General features: G+C 40.9%; 1 protein-coding gene across 1 annotated transcript in view; it reads left to right on the top strand.

The window, feature by feature from the left end:
- The window catches only part of GIGYF2 (GRB10 interacting GYF protein 2), a 75621-nt gene that overhangs the window by 44546 nt on the left and 12216 nt on the right, over positions 1-18859 (top strand). Inside the window, 13 exon segments of the mRNA XM_030954830.1 lie at positions 4330-4509; positions 9260-9348; positions 9351-9461; positions 9550-9709; positions 9787-9987; positions 10480-10670; positions 11363-11522; positions 13412-13578; positions 13947-14035; positions 14991-15098; positions 15630-15727; positions 16222-16322; positions 17108-17269. Of these exon segments, the coding sequence (XP_030810690.1) occupies positions 4330-4509; positions 9260-9348; positions 9351-9461; positions 9550-9709; positions 9787-9987; positions 10480-10670; positions 11363-11522; positions 13412-13578; positions 13947-14035; positions 14991-15098; positions 15630-15727; positions 16222-16322; positions 17108-17269 (1817 nt within the window).

Below are 18859 nucleotides of genomic sequence, written 5' to 3'. Positions count from 1 at the left end.
TTGAACTGTAGAAAGCATTTGCTGTGTGGTCACTGGTATGGTTTTCTAATCTTATTCAACTGAATGCGTTGGAAATCTTTACACAGTTGTATAGCAGGTGAAATGAGGTGCAGTGTGTGTTTCAGGTGTGTTATGGAATTGAACTCTTGTTAATTCCTTTGAATCTATTGGCTCACTCACACTGGTCACAGTAGATAATAGCCAATTTAGTGAAAAAAATACGGGCTTGTATTTGATAGTATGTTTTTGATACCTGCTGTTCAGATTGAGATTTTATGCAGAGAGATTGAAAATTTGAAGCTAGAAATAGGATTCAGAACTTCAGATCTGTCACTGGGAGTCACTTGATGGTATTTGTATTCCTGTGGTGTTCCTAGCATGTCCAGTAGTGTTCCAATGAGAAGGTTGTCTTTCTTAGAAGCATCATCTTAAGGACATTTATCCTTCTGTAAAATAAACGAAGCAATTACACATTTAGGCAAAGTTATTTCAGTTCCTTTAAAAACACTGACTGCAAAGGTTTTTATTTTTATCTTCCTCTTGAGGAATTATGTAGCGGGCAGCAGAGTGAAGAGAGCAAGTCCAAGTACTTAAAAGACTCTCTTGGTTCTTGCCCCTGTGTAGAGGAAACAGCAGCGCTGTCAGGCATTGCTTTCGTGTTTATTCTTTGCAGACAGTGAGGATGGTGTAGGAAACATGGGCTGACAGCCTGGAGAACAGGAGTCATTTGCCTTTCTGTTAGTAAGTGCTCTCCATAACCAGGTTGCCATGGGGCCACATCCCTGAATCCAGTCTTGTTCTGCACAGTCAGTATCCCTTCAAATCAGTGTTGCACAGCTGTAGGCTTTTCTGGCTGGATACCACTCAGCTCTGTCTGAAGTTTTCTGTAAACACCATTGCTGGCTTTGTGACAGGCCTGAACAGAGGTGCCCTTTTACTGCTCCTTCTCTTCAGGAAGTCCAGTCAATTAGTCCAAGGCAAAACCATAGATTGCATTTTAGTTTCTTTCATCCTTAAAACATTGCCAAGTCCTGACTCTGTGATCTAGGTCATTTAGCTGAAATGATTGTTCTCAAATCTAGGAACAGTTTGCAGAGAATATGCTGGCACTTTATAAGTTATGAATTTAGATGTAATCTGTAGGAATACTCCTGTATTGAGTTTGTCAGAGTCTTTCTGTCACTTGGGTAGCTTGATTTTTCTGGTCCTTAACTTGTGACTTGTTTGTGTTTGTTAAGAACCAGTTTCTTGGCTGGTCTGTCTAATCTTCAGGATCATCTCATGCCAGACCTGTTTGGACACATACCTTGTTCTTTGATGCTTGCTGTGATGTTCTAGAAAACTGGAGTAAACCAGAAAACTGAAGGATGTCATGAGACGCTGCATTTTTTCTCTTAATTCCACTGAATGTGGCATCAGAACAGGCTTTGATGTGACACTGGAGTGCTGCTGTGTTTGGAAAGGTGTTGGAACCACAGGTGATCCCATGCTCAGATAAATACAATGCTGACCCTTTCTATTTGATTTTTTTTTTAATTTCTACATTTGTAATGCCACAGAATTTAAAATCAGAAGAGGGGCAGGATCCCACTTGAGTCTGATCTTGGCAAACAGCATTTGATGTTTTGTAACAGAGATGTGTTTCAAACCCCATTTTCTGCAAGTTCAGCATACAAAACCTGACTTGGATAATTCAGTTCTTGGGAACAAAATCTGCTGTCCTAAGGACTAGCAGAACCTGAGTTGCCTTGATTTGCTTATAGCATGAGTAGATGTGCAGTGGGGCTAAAACCTGGATATTCAGTGGCAAAGCAGACTGCACAATATTCTTTAAGTGACCTAAATGTTTTTGGAAGAGTGGAACAGGACCTGTGAGCTGAGAGCTTGTCTGTGTTGAAGAGCAGTCTCCCGAATCAACTGAACTTAACAATGCTAGGGAAGAACTTCCCTTTTTTTTCCTTAATTGGTAGAGTCTAAAATCTCTCAAATTAATGTTACTGAATAAGTGTCAAGTAATAGCTGTGAGTTTTTATGAAAATAATAGATCTGTAAAAATATTACTTCTCACGTCCCAAAGTAGTGATTTGAATAACATTTTTCTTTTGGTAACTGTTTTAGTAAGAAAAAAACTAATGTCTTGTGCTGCAAAATGAAAAAAAAATTGCATCTCTCTTCCTCTTTGTAGCATTTTAAAAATAAATTCAGGAAGAATGAGGCACTTTGCGTGTTGTCAGGGACTTAAGCTCCCCTGGTCTGTTGGTTTGCAGCTCTCTCCTGTGCACCTCTCTTTGTGTTTTACTTCCAGCTTTGCCTTTTGCTTTTCTACTATGGGAAGCCCATCCAAGGAGCAATGGTGAGAGGCTTCCCTGCACGTTTTGTTACTGTAGTTTGCATGATATTTTTGAGATAACAAAAATTAAAAAATAAAAAACCATAAAATTCCCAGACTTAAAATTTTCTGTCTGGCTTGTTCCTTTCATGTCTTTTCCACGAAGCATGGGAATACAGAATGTGGCTGACCTTCATCTGCAAAGATTTATCCACTCCAGATAAAATGTTGCCAGCATCACATGTACCAAATGAAGGGAGTTGAGTGCCTCCAGCAATTTTATTTTATTTGGAGTATTACCAGAGACTCCCCAAAATACACTGTCTGCAGATTGTGTTGTTTCTCAAAGCCCAGCAAATCCAGAAGTGATCTTCAGCCAGATGTCCCCTTCAGTGAAGTAAAGGTGTAACTGGGTCGTACTTGGCTTCACAGCTGACACTGCCTGCTTGTACTGGCGCTTAACTTTAAATTAGGAACTGGTGCTGGACTTTAAATTAGCCAATGTGCTTTAGCTCTTCATGTAGGAACAACATAAGGGAAAGATATTCCAGAAAAATTAGAGCTGGAGAAAGGTAAAGGTTTTTTCCTTCCAATCTTTTGAGCTGGTGGAGAAGGGATGTCAGTTTTTCTCCAAGGTGCATGTAAAGTAGAGAGGCAGTGTGTGCTTCCTGTCTCCAGTGTGCAGTATCTCTAGCAGGAAGAATTTTCCTGTTCTAAACAGAGGTCTGGTATTCCACAGAATTTCAGATCTTCATTGTTTCCTCATCTTTTTCATTGACTGAAAAGATTGCTTGATGCTAAGAAAACATTCTCCTATGCTTCCTAAACAAAATACTTAAAAATGTCTCTTTCCACCTCAGGAGTCTTAGTACACGATCATACTTTCTTTTGTTTTCCCTAAGAAAGCAGGCACACTAAACAGACTTCACCAAATAACATCTTACATTTTTAGGTTTTAAGACTCTTAAGAAGGAAGATTCTGTATACTTTTCTCTAGTACTTGAAAACTTTTTATAGATAACACCACGATTTCAGGTTAACACTAGGTAATAGTACCAGTGAAGAAATGACATCACTGTGGTTCCTGTGACAGTTCTGGTGCTACACAGCTGAAGAAACTTATTTCAGTGATGGGCTGTCTTGTCAGGGCAAGTCAGCAATGAAAGCAGCATCTGTGTTAAACCTTGGCATATGACTTGGACATCTTGGTGTATAATGTGGAGTCTTTTCATAAAAATATTTATATAATTCTTTTCAGACACAGTTGCTCTTCATAAGTACTTGAGGATTTTGTTTTGTTTTAAATGTAACATAATGTACATTCAGAACTAAAAGACTATCCTGTCTCCTAAACTTCTAGTGTAGACTTATCCTTCAATTCAGGCATAATTGCTTCTAGCCCTTCCTGCACTGACCTTGGCTCTCCAGAAGATGGATTCACAGCATAATGTTAACATTGCTAAGTTTTTTCTCATTTATTCCTCAATGCTAATTTAAGTTTTCAGTGTTTCTTAATACTTAGACTGCTGTATGTTGGATTAAATAAATAGATCTCGCCTTCCTTTTATTACAGAAGTAGGAAATGTGTTTGGTTTGTATAATGTTTACACTGTCCTCCCATTTAGCTTGAGACACTTCATGATAAAGCAGTTTATTCTTTTTCTCCGCACACTTTCGCCTTCTTTCTGTTACATTTCCTTACATCTCTTAAACTGCCTTTTCCTCCTTTGTCTTTCCTATCCATGTTCTAATTACTTACATGCTTTGCTTCCTTCTGGATTTTTTTTTGGTCTTTCCATCCCAAGGTACATAGGCACCTGGATTTCTTAAATCTCTGAATCTCTGTCATGTTTCCTTCTTGAATTTCTGTTCCTCTCCTAGGTTCCTATAACCACTTCAGGTGCATTTTTTATCTCCAAGAGAGCAAGATTTCAACCCTTTTGTATTTCTGTGTTTCTAAAGACAGAACACATGTTCACTGGCCTGTGTTTTCTTTGCAGTGAGACCAAACTTTGAGGAAGGTGGGACAGTGACCGCAGGGAGGAAACACGAATTTATCCGCTCTGAGAGCGAGAACTGGCGCATCTTCAGGGAGGAGCAGAATGGGGAAGATGAGGATGGAGGCTGGCGACTGGCTGGGTCACGGAGGGATGGGGAGAGGTGGCGTCCTCACAGTCCAGGTGAGAGCAGAGCTGGGCAAACATGCAGCTGTGGTTACTGAGACAGGGTAATGAGGAGAGGGAGGTGCCACGTTCAGGGAAAAATAGGTTCGTGTAGTCTTGGTCATTGAATACTGTTCTGGCATGTGTGAGGCTCTTGGTCACAAAATGTTTAGCATAAAATTGTGTGCCTGTTGTTTTCCTTTTAGCATCTTCAGTACCCTTACATACTTAAGGGAACATTACTTCCCAGATGTGCCCTTGTCTGTAATGTGCTCCAGGTGTGTATGTGCCTGGTAGAATAAGGGGTTTTTAATGGTACTGTTTCTTTGTGGCTGTGACAGAAATCACCCACATTAGACAGCGTACCATGCTGCAGAGTGACACTGGCACTAAATCATTCTGGTCATTGACCACTTTCTAGTTTTCCAGATGTATTTGCAATGCCAAGAAGCATCCTTGGAAAATCTCAAAATATGTTGCTGTACACATTTTGTAGTTAGTTACAGCATATCTTGTCTCAGTAAATTTCAGGTACCTGTTTGGTTTCACTCTCCCTTTCCCAGGCCTGACAGGGCAAGTCTGTTCACTTGCTTTCCAGCATTGCATTGCTGGAATTGCAGGAGAAATACAAAGCAGAGCTTGGTATTTCAGTAGTAGGACTGAAACATATTATAGGGTTTTTTTCCTTCTTTTTGGAAAAGATTCAGTCATTCCTGGTGTGGAATCCTGGATTCAGCTGTCTTTTGGCTGCAGAAGGCTTCTGGAGTACCAGGAGGGGATTAGGCTTTTCTACTGTTACATCTTCATAGAACAGTAAAATTGTCAAGTTTGGAAAAGACCTTTAAAGGTGTTTGAGCCCAACCACTGACCCAGTGCTGCCAAGGCCACCACTAAACCATGTCCTTGAGTGCCACATCTGCATGGGTTTTAAATTCCTCCCGGGATGGGGCCTCCACTACTTCCCTGGGCATCTGTGCTGATGCTTGACAACCCTTTCAGTGAAGAAATTGCTCCTAATGCCCAATCTAAACCTTCTTTCTGGTAGTTCTAGGGGATTATAAGTTCCCCCTGCTTGAGCATCCTTTGCTCCATGCTAAACTTAATAGGAAAGCAAAGAAAGCAAAGGACATTTTTGGAGCTGAGGTGGACAATTTCTTCTGTTCAATAAAAAAAAGTCCCATTTGCTCTTGCAGTGGCTCTGTTGGCCTTTTCAACATCCCAGACTTTCAGTACAGTTATTGTTGGGAGCAACCATCACCTCTGTTCTGAGCCTTCTTCATAGCTGTGTATAACTGCTCTCAAACAGCTGCTGTCTTGTACTGAAATTTAGCAATGAGCCCAAGGCTTGATTTATCATCAGATGTTTTCTATTCAGAGCAAGGCTAAGAGGCAAATTTTGAAGAATATAATTTTCTTTTCCCCAGTGTTTGGTCACAGTTGTTGATCAGACACTACTGCTTTGTTATCTAGTTGAGGCAACATCAGGCCAGCTACCTCATGATGCTGCATGGTACTCAGGAGTGGAGTGTTCTATGAGTACCAGCCTGCATGCTTTAGCTTAAAAGGAAGCATAGACCTCAAAGTTCAGAAGTTCATTCAGATCTTGAACTTTTTTGGTTTTTCTGAGGAAGGTTTTGAAAATTTGTTTCAGTTCTGTCATGTAAATTTTGCTTATTTGAATTTTCAGTGTAGTAGAAACTGAACTTCCTTTACCAAGTTAGTTTTAGCAGCTATCAGTGAAAGCCTGTTTCAAGACTTATGTGAATCTGCAGAAAAGTTGCTAATTTTGAGGTAGCCTGAGCTGACAGCTGTATTGCCCTAGTTCCAGCTTTCATCAGAGCTGCATTTGATTTCTTCTCTTAGTAGTAGCCACAGAACTATCAAAATGGTTTAAATCACATTTTTGCTTTAAACAATGAGGTTAAATCAAATTGGCATGGTTTAAACTACTTCTTTGTACTTATTCTGGTGTTGGGTAACATGTACAGTCATATGTTCTGCTAAAAATAGAGAAATGTCTTCATTGGACTGTTTTCATTTGTTTAGTTGGTCCTTCCTGTGGCTTGTCTCTATGTGCTCCCTGCTAGGATCTTTACACTGGCTTTAATAACTGCTAGAGGAGTATGATCACAGATATAGATTCACTGGCTGCTTCGAAGTTTCCTTTTTTTTTTTACCCTTTAAATTTTTAACCATGTTTTAGAATTATAAATGTCTAAAAGCCCCCTCTCTGTTGTTACAATTCTTGCATTCACACAATGATTGCCTTTTAAATTTACAAGGCCAAGTCTGTTTTGTCAGAAACATACACAAACCTGTTGTGGTCTCAAAACTAGTGACTGATCTATAGATGTTTATGGCTTTGGTTATCAAATCAGCCTTAAGGAATAGGAATAAGTTTTTCTTGACAAGAATTTCTGAAATGATTTTGTGTCTTTGTGTAGATGGCTCTTCAAATTGGTCTTTTTCCTGAGAAGCATTTGAGAGAGGCCTTAGGCTGTACTTTCATATAAAGATTTTATAGTTGCTGCTTTGTTTGAAAGGTTTCTCAAATTCATCTTGATTCACTCCTCTTTCAGAATCAGGTGCTGTAATTCAACTAGAGTTGAATTTTTGGGCATTGTTCCTTGCGTTTCTTAAATATCATTAAGCAACTAAAGTACATTAGAGAATCTTGCTCCAAAATTGAGCAAAGAACTAGGTCTATATATAATATATGCCCAAAAAGTGTGCTGTTCCTTTGTGTTCTGTTTAGATTTAGTATTCTTTAGTATATATATCAATTTCACTGCTGAGTTAGAGAATATAGCTTTTAAAAGAGAAGTAGCTATTAATAAGGCTAATGTGTTCTTGGATTTCCTGAAGCAGCCAGTAGTCCTGTCTTTTACCTACAATGTCACCATAAATTGCAAGGGATAAATTAAGCTTAAAATTATCTCTACACTTGAAATATCGAACATGTAACTACTGCCCAGTGATAGTATGGGGCTGAACTTAAAGCTGTGTTTGTGTCCTAACTGCTGGCTAAAAAACTTCAGGTAAGAATTCAGGTTTATCTCTCCTCTTGGCTTGCTTTAGAAGATTGGCAGCCTGATATTTCAGACCTGAATTATGACCTGTATTCTAACTGGGCTTTTACAAACACATTTTGTTACTAAGAAACAAGGGTATGAGTCTGCTACACCTGTGTCTTTTTGCCTCTCCACATAGCTCTGAAAATGTGGGGGCTGTAAAAGGTGGTGTGACTAAATCTCTGCAAGCAGACTGAATGGTTCTTCATTTGAACTTTGAAGATACTTGGCCTTAACAAAGTGCTTAGAATTCACCTTCAAAAACCACATTTCTGGGTCTCACTATGAGGAGCTGCACTCCTGGTATTGGCATGTGAGCTGTGGAAAAATAGAGGCTCCTCTCCCCTGACATGGACATGGCTGCTTGTAATGAGGAGCTGTCTGTCCAGGGACCCCATCAGAAATGCTGTCTGGTTGTCAACAACCTCTCACACTTCAGTCTCTTTCCTTAATAATATTTAAAAGATTGCCTCAGAAGATTGATTTGATGGTTTAATACTACTTTCTTTGTGAGGCATAACTAGAAGCATAGGTTAAGTTATCCAGTGGAATTACTTGTAAATAAGCATATAGGGAATAGTCAAGGCCTTGTTAAAGGATAACATTTATGTTTCCTTGATAAAATTTAAGATTGAAGTTCAGAATTTTTCTAGAAAGTGTTAGTTTTAGATTTCCTGTATTTGTGAGACAAAGGTGGATTTTTGCATGGCTAATATTAATAGTTGGGGTATTAAGGTCACTGTGGAAACACGAGTCATGAAACTGACCATGTTTCTCCCTTTTACTGTGATTTGGGTTTTTTTGGTAGATATTTGATACTGTGGGGCTGCACTGATTCTGGTGCACAGATTGTTGGAGCAAAAAAAAAAAAGAATTTACTTTTTTTTAAATCCAGTTAAGAACAGCCACCATGGAAAGCTCTAAGGTGCCTTCATTTTTCTTTGCACCTTTGTGATACAGATGGCTTGTATTTCATGGAAAACTGTGCACAGTCCTTTCACACCCAATTTGTTTTCCTTAGCAGCCAGCTCTTTACAGCTTAAATAACATTATTGCACTCGTGGGATTTGAAGCTTGGCTGAGTGGTGGTGTCTTCTGAACATGAAGTTTATACATCAATTGGGAATGTTCTCCCATTTCTTATGTTTCCAAGTTTTGGTATTCCATGGCTAAAAACAACCATTCAAGAGACTGACCAGTCCTTTCAAAGGTATTTGAACAGTTGTCACTCCATTTTTCATGTATATGTACAAAAGCACATCTGAGGGCAAGAGGCAAAAACATGGGTGTTTTGTTCAGGATGTGACTTCTGCAGAGCCCCTGAAGGAAAACATGAAATCTTACACAAGTAAAGGTGCCACAAAAGACTTAAATCAGTGATGGCTGGTACATTCAATTGGCAGCTAGTGTTGTTTGTCTTATTTTGGTGCTTGTTCTAGATTTTGCAGCCAAGCTTTTTTAGCCTTATGTGGTTTTTAATGCTTATTCCAGTTTATAATATGAGGATATACAGTGGACAATATTTGAAAGTCTTCTGTTTATTTGCCTTGTCCTTGAAGTTGCCTGTTCATAGGTGGGCTGTACCCTGTAGCAGCTTTCTGAATTGCTGTCAGTGTCCTTCCTCCGTTGTGTGAGCACTGCCCCAGGACTGTGTGGTAAAGCTCCTTTCCCTGCCTTAGACGGCCCTCATTCCGCAGGCTGGCGGGAGCACATGGAGCGACGGCGGAGGTTCGAGTTTGATTTCCGGGACCGAGACGACGAGCGGGGCTATCGCCGCGTCGCGGCTGCGGCAGCGGCAGCATGGACGACGACAGGGACAGTCTCCCGGAGTGGTGCTTGGAGGATGCAGAGGAGGAAATGGGCACCTTTGACTCCTCTGGAGCGTTTCTCTCTTTAAAGGTGAAAAGCTGCTTTGGGCCCTTGGGTGACTTGGTGCAAGTGTCCTGTGATGTCAGGTGGGTTATGGATGATTGCGTTGGCTTTGCAGAAAGTGCAGAAGGAGCCAATACCAGAGGAGCAGGAGATGGACTTCAGGCCTGTGGAGGAAGGGGAGGAAAGGTCTGATTCTGAAGGGAGCCACAATGAAGAAGCCAAAGATCATGAAAAGACCAAGAAGGAGGGGGAGAAAACAGAGAGAATAGTGGCAGGTAGGGGGGACTTCTCCTGCAACTGTCAGTGTAGAATTTCTGTTAACTCAGTTACTTAGACCTGTGCCTTGTTACAGAAGCAGTGGAAGAAGCAGCTCAGGCATCATCTCCAGCTGCCAGGTCAGACACCCCACCGAAATCCCAGCCTCCAGACCCGCTGCAGACAAACCTTTTTGAAAGGAAGGAAGAGTCTGTGCCAGAAAGAACAGAAAAAACAGAAGATAAAGAGAATCGAGTGGAGAATACACTGTCAGCCAAAATGTCCAACAGAGGGGAAGGTAATAAACCTGACAGATAAATTTAGTAAGTTTCCATTACTCACTGTGAATAATCCTGGCCCCTTGAAAGAGGCAAGGGCTGGTGATGGAAAGCCAGATTCACCAACTGGTGTATAAATACAGGATTTGTTGGATATGCCATCTCAAATGCTTGCAGTGCACTGGTACTTCACACTGAAATGTGGTCCCAAAAAACATCAGCCAGTTGTGGATGTGCCTCACTGTGGTACAGCAGAATAGTCTGGACAAATGTGTGTGGCCAGGAAATGGGATATGCTCAAATGTCCTGAGTTCTGCACTGATAGAACTGAACTATTTGTTCCTTGAAGTTAGGCTGGGTACCTGTGCTGTAAGCAGTACATTCAGGAAGATCTGAAAATACTTTTGCTTTGGTGCTTGAATTAAGCTGTTGAATATTCTCTGCATTAAGTTCTTAAAAGTAATTGTCATTTATGTTAAGGATAATGGACTAACTTAAACATTTTTCTTTAGATTTGGCTTCTCTCGCTCAACCTTTGCCACAGATTTCTGCAGACACAGCTGCTTCTGCTCATCTTTCTCCTCCTGTTTCCAATTCAAATCCTGCTCTACGGCCAGTTCAAACACCTGTCACAGCTGCTCCAGGCATGGGCAACATTCCCACTGATCCAGATGATGAAGAGGGCCTCAAACACCTAGAGCAGGTAAAATTTCTCTAATTCCTTTGTTGTTGACAATCGTGAGACTGGAGGAATGTGGAATGCAGCAAATATTTGAAGCCCATAAAATCAGAAATGCAGCTAAAACTTTACACTCCTCAATGTTTACTGAAAGCTGCTTCTCTTTTTTTTTTTTTGGCAAATAATTCAAGCTGTTGTATTTTTCTATGCTATACCCCATTTAAAGAGCTAGAGACCATAGTGCTTATGACCACTGTTAAGTAGCATTATGATTTGCCTTGAGAAATTCTGTCTGTTAAAACCCCCAAACAAACCATCAAACAAACAAAAACCCAACCAAAAATCCTGTAAGTGAATCACAACACTGTGTTGATGGAACTGTAGTGACTGCTGAGATGTAGAACCTTCTTTGTGCTCATGCTCCCATGCCTGTTTTATTTTTCACTGTGGTACTGCATGGGACCTCCTTGGCAAGTTGCTCTAAAGCTTTTTGTAGCAGGTGAACTGTGCTTGTTCAGAATTCTGCCTGACAAGTGTGGTGGGCAGAGCTCCAAGTTTGTGTTGCAGTCACTCCTGTCCTGGGGCTCTCTGTCATTCCTGGTACACTTTGGAGCCCTAGGTAGCACAAGATTGGGTGTGTTTGATACACTAATTTCCAAGTCTCTAAGCCCCTATCTAACTCTTGTATTTCTTGCTGGTTTTGATGTCTCTTCCAGCAAGCAGAAAAAATGGTGGCATATCTGCAGGACAGTGCCCTTGATGATGAAAGACTAGCAGCAAAAATCCAAGAGCACAGAGCAAAGGGTTCCTCTATGCCCCTGTTTCACGAAGCCATGCAGAAGTGGTACTACAAAGATCCACAAGGAGAAATTCAGGGTAGGTCTGTGCCATTTACACTTCCTCTTTGTTTCACAGAATTGTTAAAGAGTTCTTCACAGAATTACCACCAACAGATGCTGGTGCTTCTTTTTACAAAAGCAGCTCAGGGAATATACCATTCTAGAGCTAGGTTTTGAAAATATCTTCGACCCGTCACTGCCCCCATGAGCTCAGCAGGCTGAACGTCCAGAACCGTAATTTATTGGGGCTGAGGTTTGCCATCACTTCATGTTCCTGTAAATTAGGTTAGACTAAAACCTGTTTCACATGCCATTAGTTACTCAGATGTCCAGATAACAGTGGAAACAAACAAGGAATGTGACCACTCAGGTAGTTGTGAAGAATCCACAAGAAGCCTTGAATCAGCCTGAAGACGTGGAATAGTCAGGGAGGGTGGTTGGTTTAGAATCATGGGCAAAGAGGAATCAAGTTTCCACCAGCCAGTGCTGGTGCAGAATCTCAATTTAAATTGCACTTGCAGCCACTGCTTTGTTAGTTCATATTATGGATAGGAACTGCTCCCTGCTTTCAATTTTTGCTTAAGAATTTTTTTTGTAAATAAGATTTGAAGCAGGCCTTTCATATAGATACTTGCATCTTTGCTTTCAGAAGATACATTTCTTTTGGAGGTCCTAGGGCTCGGTCTAGCAGCTGCTTATCTGCTTCCCAAAAGTGCAGTTAAACAGTGAATTCCTTCCTTGCCATACTTCACACTGTGTAGGGTGAATGATTTCTCAGCTGTGAACTCCAGATAGGATTGGTGGGGGTGTTGTTTGTGGGATCTGTGTCAATCTCTTATCTGCAGGTATTGCACGTCTTAAGGGGTTTTTTTTCATCCCTTAAGTGTTAAGAATGTTAACCATAAAGTGCTTTTATTTGCTCAGTGTATGTCAGTCACTGCTCAGTGTTTATTGGTGGGTGACAATCTAAATATTTTGTGGTTGGATTAAGTACTTCAGTGTGACAACAAGAAGTAAACACTTCCAAATAATTTTTTTTCCTCGGGATAGCCTCTTATGGTTTCATATTCTCTAGAAGGAATTGCCTGCTAGAGATACTCCTTCCAGAGAAGGCAAGGGTTACTGAATGTTCCTACTTTTCAGAAGATGTTTTGCAAAACTTATTTATGTGATTCTTACTTGGTTAAATAATATTTTTATACTGGTTTTCTCTGTATTTGAATATGTAAAATTATTATAAGAACCCTCCTTAGAAAGGCATGACTGAAATATTTCTTAGAAAAAAGAGGAAGAGAAGGAAAAGTGTAGATCTTTACAAAGGAAAGAAACTTGATCCTCATCTTAAAAAAATGTACTTGTTCACTTGAGAGGAATCTTTTTATCTGCTAAGTTCCAGAAGCAAAACTTGTGTAAAACATGAGGGTTCCTCTGGTTTGAAGGCAAGAGTTGAAGCAGGCTAAGATTGTGTAATTATCTGTGCAGTGCACTGGGGAAAGCAGCACTTGTGGTTTGAGCAGTGTCAGCCAGCAGGTACTGCTGAGGTCAGAGTGGAAGCCGCAGCTTCTGTGAGCCTGAAGCAGTAAGTGCTGCTGGAGGACAGCAGGGGCATTAGCTCCACCAAGCCCCACACCATGGTGGCTGCTTGGCTTGCACCCCAGAGCTGACCTGTCTCCCTCCAAGGCAAGGTGAAAGCCATCATGCACTTTTCCTGAGGCTGTGGGGCAGTGCTGTAGCCCCTGTGCAGGTGTGCATGGACACTCCAGCCTTGGATGAGCAGTGTCCCCACGAGTGGGTGAGGCAGACAGGAATGCCTGGTGCTGGGCACTGTGTGACCATAGGCAGCTCCTTGTTTCCCTTGTTTCCAACATGCTGAACCTGGCCTTGCTTCCCTTTCCCCACAACATGTGTTGGTCGATGTCATTTCAGGTCCGTTCAGTAATCAGGAGATGGCAGAGTGGTTCCAGGCTGGATACTTCACGATGTCACTGTTGGTGAAGAGAGCCTGTGACGAGACTTTCCAGCCACTTGGAGACATCATGAAAATGTGGGGCAGGGTTCCCTTCACTCCAGGCCCAGCGCCACTTCCACATCTGGTAATTATGTGACAGTTACAGTATTGAAATATTCCTCTAACAAATAGGAATTGTAAATTCAATTAGGTGTCATCTACTCTGTCTTGGAATTGCAGGTGTTCCAAGCACCAAAGCTGAACTTGCTGTTAGATTACTTTTGCAAGAGTGGAACAGACATGTAATTTAAAAATGCTTGATGTGGCTGGGAGGCTGGGTACTGTGATATGTAAAGGTGCTGTGTATTTCACAGGCTTTGTAAATCTTGATCTTGGTCTAGGTATTTTCATTTTTTTTCTGGTCAAAATACAACTTCTACATTGCTTGCTTTTGCAATCTACTACTCTTAGTATATGTGTTATTGAAAAAGAATGTTTTATCTCTAAACACAGGGTGAGCTGGACCAAGAGCGACTGACTAGACAACAGGAGTTGGCTCTAATCCAAATGCAGCACCTGCAGTATCAGCATCTTCTAATACAGTAAGACTTCTTGTCCCAGAGATCTTCCAGTGGCTGTGTTCTGCTCTGCATTTTTAGTCATCTAGGGAGTCAATGGGGCTGGGAGTGCTTCACCTCCAACCGCAATAGCTGCTTCCACAAACACTGGAGATGTTGATAGTGTACAGGATTAGGGCAGTGTGTCTGCCCCAGGCTCTTTTCAGAGTCCTTTCCAGTGTCACTCTTAGCCTTTGGTGAGACTTGCTTTATAGGTAGCTGTTATGGTCAGTCTGGATCCCAGGTGTCCTAGTAATGACCTTCAGATGTTTTGATGTCAGGAGAAGGCTGCACATCTTTGGATCTGGAGAAGGTGGAACTTTGGTCTGCTTGCTCAGCTCTTTGAAGATCAGTGGAAGGTCCTGCTGGGCAAAGCAGTTTGAAATCCATTTTGCCAAAGCTGTCAGTTGTTCAATTATGGCCATCTCCTGACAGCTTTTTTGGCAGCAGCTTGAAGGAAAGAAAGCAGTCAGGCTGCTTTTTCAGGGGATCCTGAAAGCATGTGTCATGACTATAGTTTTTCAATACTGATTGTCAGCTCATGATTGAATGAGGCAAGAGCCTGCTCCCGTGCTAGGCAATGCCTGGACATACTGGGGAAGAGACTGATTGCAGGTGGGCAGTGATCAAAGCCAGATTAATTTGAGCTAAAATTATGGAATTTAGACAAAAAAGGAAGTAGTGTTGCACAACTTACAAGAAAAACATGGGGCGGTAATAGCCAGGTGACAGAGCTGAGGGTGAAGATAAGTCTGGTTCTGCTCATGTGAGCCAACTGGCTATATTGTGTTTCGATTCTTGCCAAGCTCCTGTTCTGTGGTTTCCTCTAGTATTTAGTATGTACATTATATATGTCAGTGGGCATTAGTCCCAGAGCATGAATCTGTCTGCAGCTTGGGCGTAAGTGAACAAATACAATTTTTCTGCTTTTCTTTTGAAGACAACAGTATGCACAGATGCTGGCTCAGCAGCAGAAGGCAGCCCTCTCATCCCAGCAGCAGCAGCAGCTCGCAATTCTCCTTCAACAGTTCCAGGCCCTGAAGATGAGGTGAGCCAGCCCAGACTTGAACTGGATTCTGTTCTTTCTGTGCTCTAGTTTGTATATAACAATAATTACCTTGTGTCAGCTGTCTGTCCTAGTTAAGTTTTCTCATATTTTAGGATTATGTGTGTTAAAGATAGTAATGAGAATATAAGTATGTTTCAGAATATGGAGTACTTCATTATATATATAATCTTTGCCTCAGAGTGTTTATGGAAATGAGGAGTTTGAATTGTACCTGTCTGACAGATACGTTGTGCTGGTCACCGAGGAGCTTTGCCAGTTCTGCAGTACTGGATGCTTGTTCCTCAAACTGACCTCTAAGCAACAAATGCAAAACTGTAACTCAGCCCTTGATATAGCAGGGGTGAGATCAGCAAGAACTCTGCAAGCAACTACTGTTGTCCACATCATATTTTTGTTTTGAATAGAGGTGTGGAAGGAAAGCAGTATGTTACAAGTTACTGAATCTCATACGTGTTCAGAGCACTCCTCTCCCTGGAAGTGGCGTGTTGACTCTTCCTGTTGGTATTACAGAATATCTGAACAGAACATGATGCCACCTGTTACAAGGTCTGTGTCAGTGCCGGACACTGGCTCAATATGGGAACTTCAGTCAGCTTCACAGCCTACAGGTAAGGTGCTTAGCCTGGGTCAGGTATCTTGGGAAAAGTCCATGTGTTAAGAATCAGCATCTTTGAGTTGATCCCTTGCTTTTTAACACAAAGGGAAATTATTTCTGCATCATGATGTTTAACTGGATCAGCCTACTTTGCCTGGCAATAGAAGTTCCATTTGAGAGAAGTGAAGAATATGGTAATTTTCCAATGGTTATGGAAGTCTAGATCTGAAGGGATTGTTCTCTTTAAGGGTGTTCTGCCTTGATGGGAGGAGCTGGAATAGCTGGTTCCTCTCTGGAATTTCATAGGAAGCCCAGCCTTCCTTCAGTCATGGTCAGGCCTTGTTATCCAGGAGGATAAGGTGGCCCTCTACTGACTAAAGCAAAAGTGTTAACATGATTTCAGTTCCTAAAACATAGTAACAGCATACACAAGATTCTCCCCTTTCAGCTATGTTTTGTTCATGTGCTTATTTTTGCTTGTCAATGTTTGTTTTCTTCACTGTCTAGTCTGGGAAGGAAGCAGTGTCTGGGATCTGCCCATTGATACTGCAGCTCAGGGACCAGCTCTAGAACAACTTCAGCAGCTCGAGAAGGCCAAGGCTGCAAAGGTCAGAAACTGTTTTGTACTGTAAGAAGTTGTGATTGCTCTTCTGCAATGTAATTGTGGTTCTTGAGTCAGTGGAAGACTGAGCTCTTCAGTGAATGATTTTGACTAGATTTTCATGGAAAACACCATAAAGAGAATAGGGGTTATAAAAACAAGTTATGAAATCCTTGTGGACAGCTGTTTGGAAACCATTGCTGTGGAGGTACTACTGACCTCTGAAATAGTGTTTGTGTTCTACGTTTGTGATTAAAACCTCTTCACTAGCCACCTGTTTTAAACTGAAATCATCATGAGCTGTCAGGCCAAACCCTGAGTCGAGACCAGGTAGTTGTGCTCCTAATCCTTGTGATTTTCACGCAAACTGGTTTGGGGAATCATAAGAATCCTATTTACTAGGGTTATTCTAGATGTACTCTAGTCTTAAATTTTTTGTGAGTTTGAACCTCTATCATTCTGTACATTTCCTGAAGATTACTATTTTATGATGACTGCAAAGCAACTCACTACTCACTTCCAAAGTCAGAGGGTATTTTGAGGAGCTGATGTAGAAAGACTGACTGGAAAACTGGTGTTTGTTACAAACAGAAATTGTCCAAAATTTTCTGGACCGTTTCAGGAATCTGACCTCAGTAGGCAGCCAGCTGATAGGTAAAACTGCAATTAAGGGAGAGCATCTGTCAGAGGCTTCATCTGTTAAGCTGTTACTGTAATGTCAGCAGAGTTGCCCTAAGAAATGGTGTAGGAATACGTTACCTGCATCTGAGTATAGTTTTATGTGAATTGTAGCTAGAGCAAGAGAGGAGAGAAGTGGAAATGAGGGCCAAACGAGAGGAAGAGGAGAGGAAAAGGCAGGAGGAGCTTCGGAGGCAACAAGAAGAGCTACTTAGGAGGCAGCAGGAAGATGAGAGGAAACGACGGGAAGAAGAAGAACTGGCCCGCAGGAAGCAAGTGAGTTTCCCCAATGTAGTTAATCTCTAATTAATTATAATAATTTATAAAACTCACTTTAAGAATCCTGTGGGGTCTAAGTAATCTTTGGTAGGTGTGTATGAAGACAGTTTTAATATTTTTCATGTGAGTATATTAAATTATGATTCTTCCGTATTGATTTTTTTAAGAGCCCAAACTTCAATCTGATAAATGGGCTTTGATGGTTCACTTTAAGATAGGTTTCTGTTGGTGAGAACAGGGCCTCTATTCCATGTGGAATATTCCCTCTCAACTTCTTCAAGTCAATGTTAGGCTTTAGTTAGTTGCCCAGTTACTGCATGTTTTGATCTTTATTTCCCATTTATGCAGTCAAGTGTTTTATGAAGAGAAGTGTTGGAGTAGATGGAGCTTGAGCAACTGTTTCAAATGAATAAGAGGTAGAGGGGCTATAGTGGACAAAAAGTGATGTGACATTCAGCTTATTTTTCCCCTGCTGTTTTTTTTTTAACTTAGTAAATTATTTTTTTGAATAAAATATTATCTGGGTCATAGAGTCTGTCAGTTTTTTTACTTGAGTTGATACTTGAGAAAGGAAGGGATGTAGTTTGATCAAGCATATTTCTTAAAAAGAATTGTGTGGTCAGTGTTGCAGTAGGAGAACGAATGTAGGAATTGTAGCACATTCTTAATCATCCAGGAATACACAATGGAGACATTACTAGTTTGTCATTTCTAGCATCTACTTCTGAATTCTGTATGGAAGAAAATGTAGTTATTCCTTAAGTGTTGCAGGAGGGAAAGATAGTGAAAGTTGAAGTTTTCACTTTGCATGTGAAAGATAAGGGCAAGCACAAGGCCGAGCTTATTCACTGAGGAGTTAGTAAATGTCCTGAAAAGTACCACATGAATAATAGGCAAAAATACTAAATAATTCTGTCCTTTATAATATTTCTTACAAGCTTAGGTAGGCAGCTGTAAAGCATGTTCCTGCTTTAAGGATCAGACACTTCTGAGGAAGCCTCTAGAATCTCTAGTTTTGTTTGGAAGATCATTGTAGATCTCTCTTCACTCAGGGTTTGGGTTTTGTCACAGAAGGTATATTTTAATTGGTACAGTATAATACATAGATAATTTAATGGTATCTTTTGGAATCAAGCCTGCAAATAAATGGCTCTTTGCTTTAGTGTATCTATTTTGTATGCAGGAAGTCATTATGCTGTACAGAAAAGCATCCTCCACTTGAGGTCAAAGTAACATTGAAGCAATAATATACTCAAAAGTTTAACTTTTGAGATTCGTTGCTTTAGATCTGGTTCAATAACAAGAACACATTTTTCAGCTGGTAACTCAATTTGTGTCATTTTTGCTGGCTTCAAGTAGACTTGGGTTGTTTCTTTTCACTAACAGTTTTGCCTGTGTATAACAATGTCTGTTAAATTCCAAAGTTTTGTTGTCCACTTTGGATTTGTACAGTAAACAGTCTGACTCTCCTGTTCTGAGATGCCATGGGAAATAACTATTTACACGAAGGAAGCAGAACGGGGTTGAAAGCAGTAACAGCAAGTATCTTAGTTCATTACCAATGCAATAATTGCCACAATGCTTAAT

Source organism: Camarhynchus parvulus, chromosome 9 (genome assembly GCF_901933205.1).
Source record: "Camarhynchus parvulus chromosome 9, STF_HiC, whole genome shotgun sequence".
Taxonomy (NCBI): Eukaryota; Metazoa; Chordata; class Aves; order Passeriformes; family Thraupidae; genus Camarhynchus; species Camarhynchus parvulus.
Note: the sequence above shows the minus strand (reverse complement) of the source record. Positions and strands in the feature narration are given on the sequence as shown.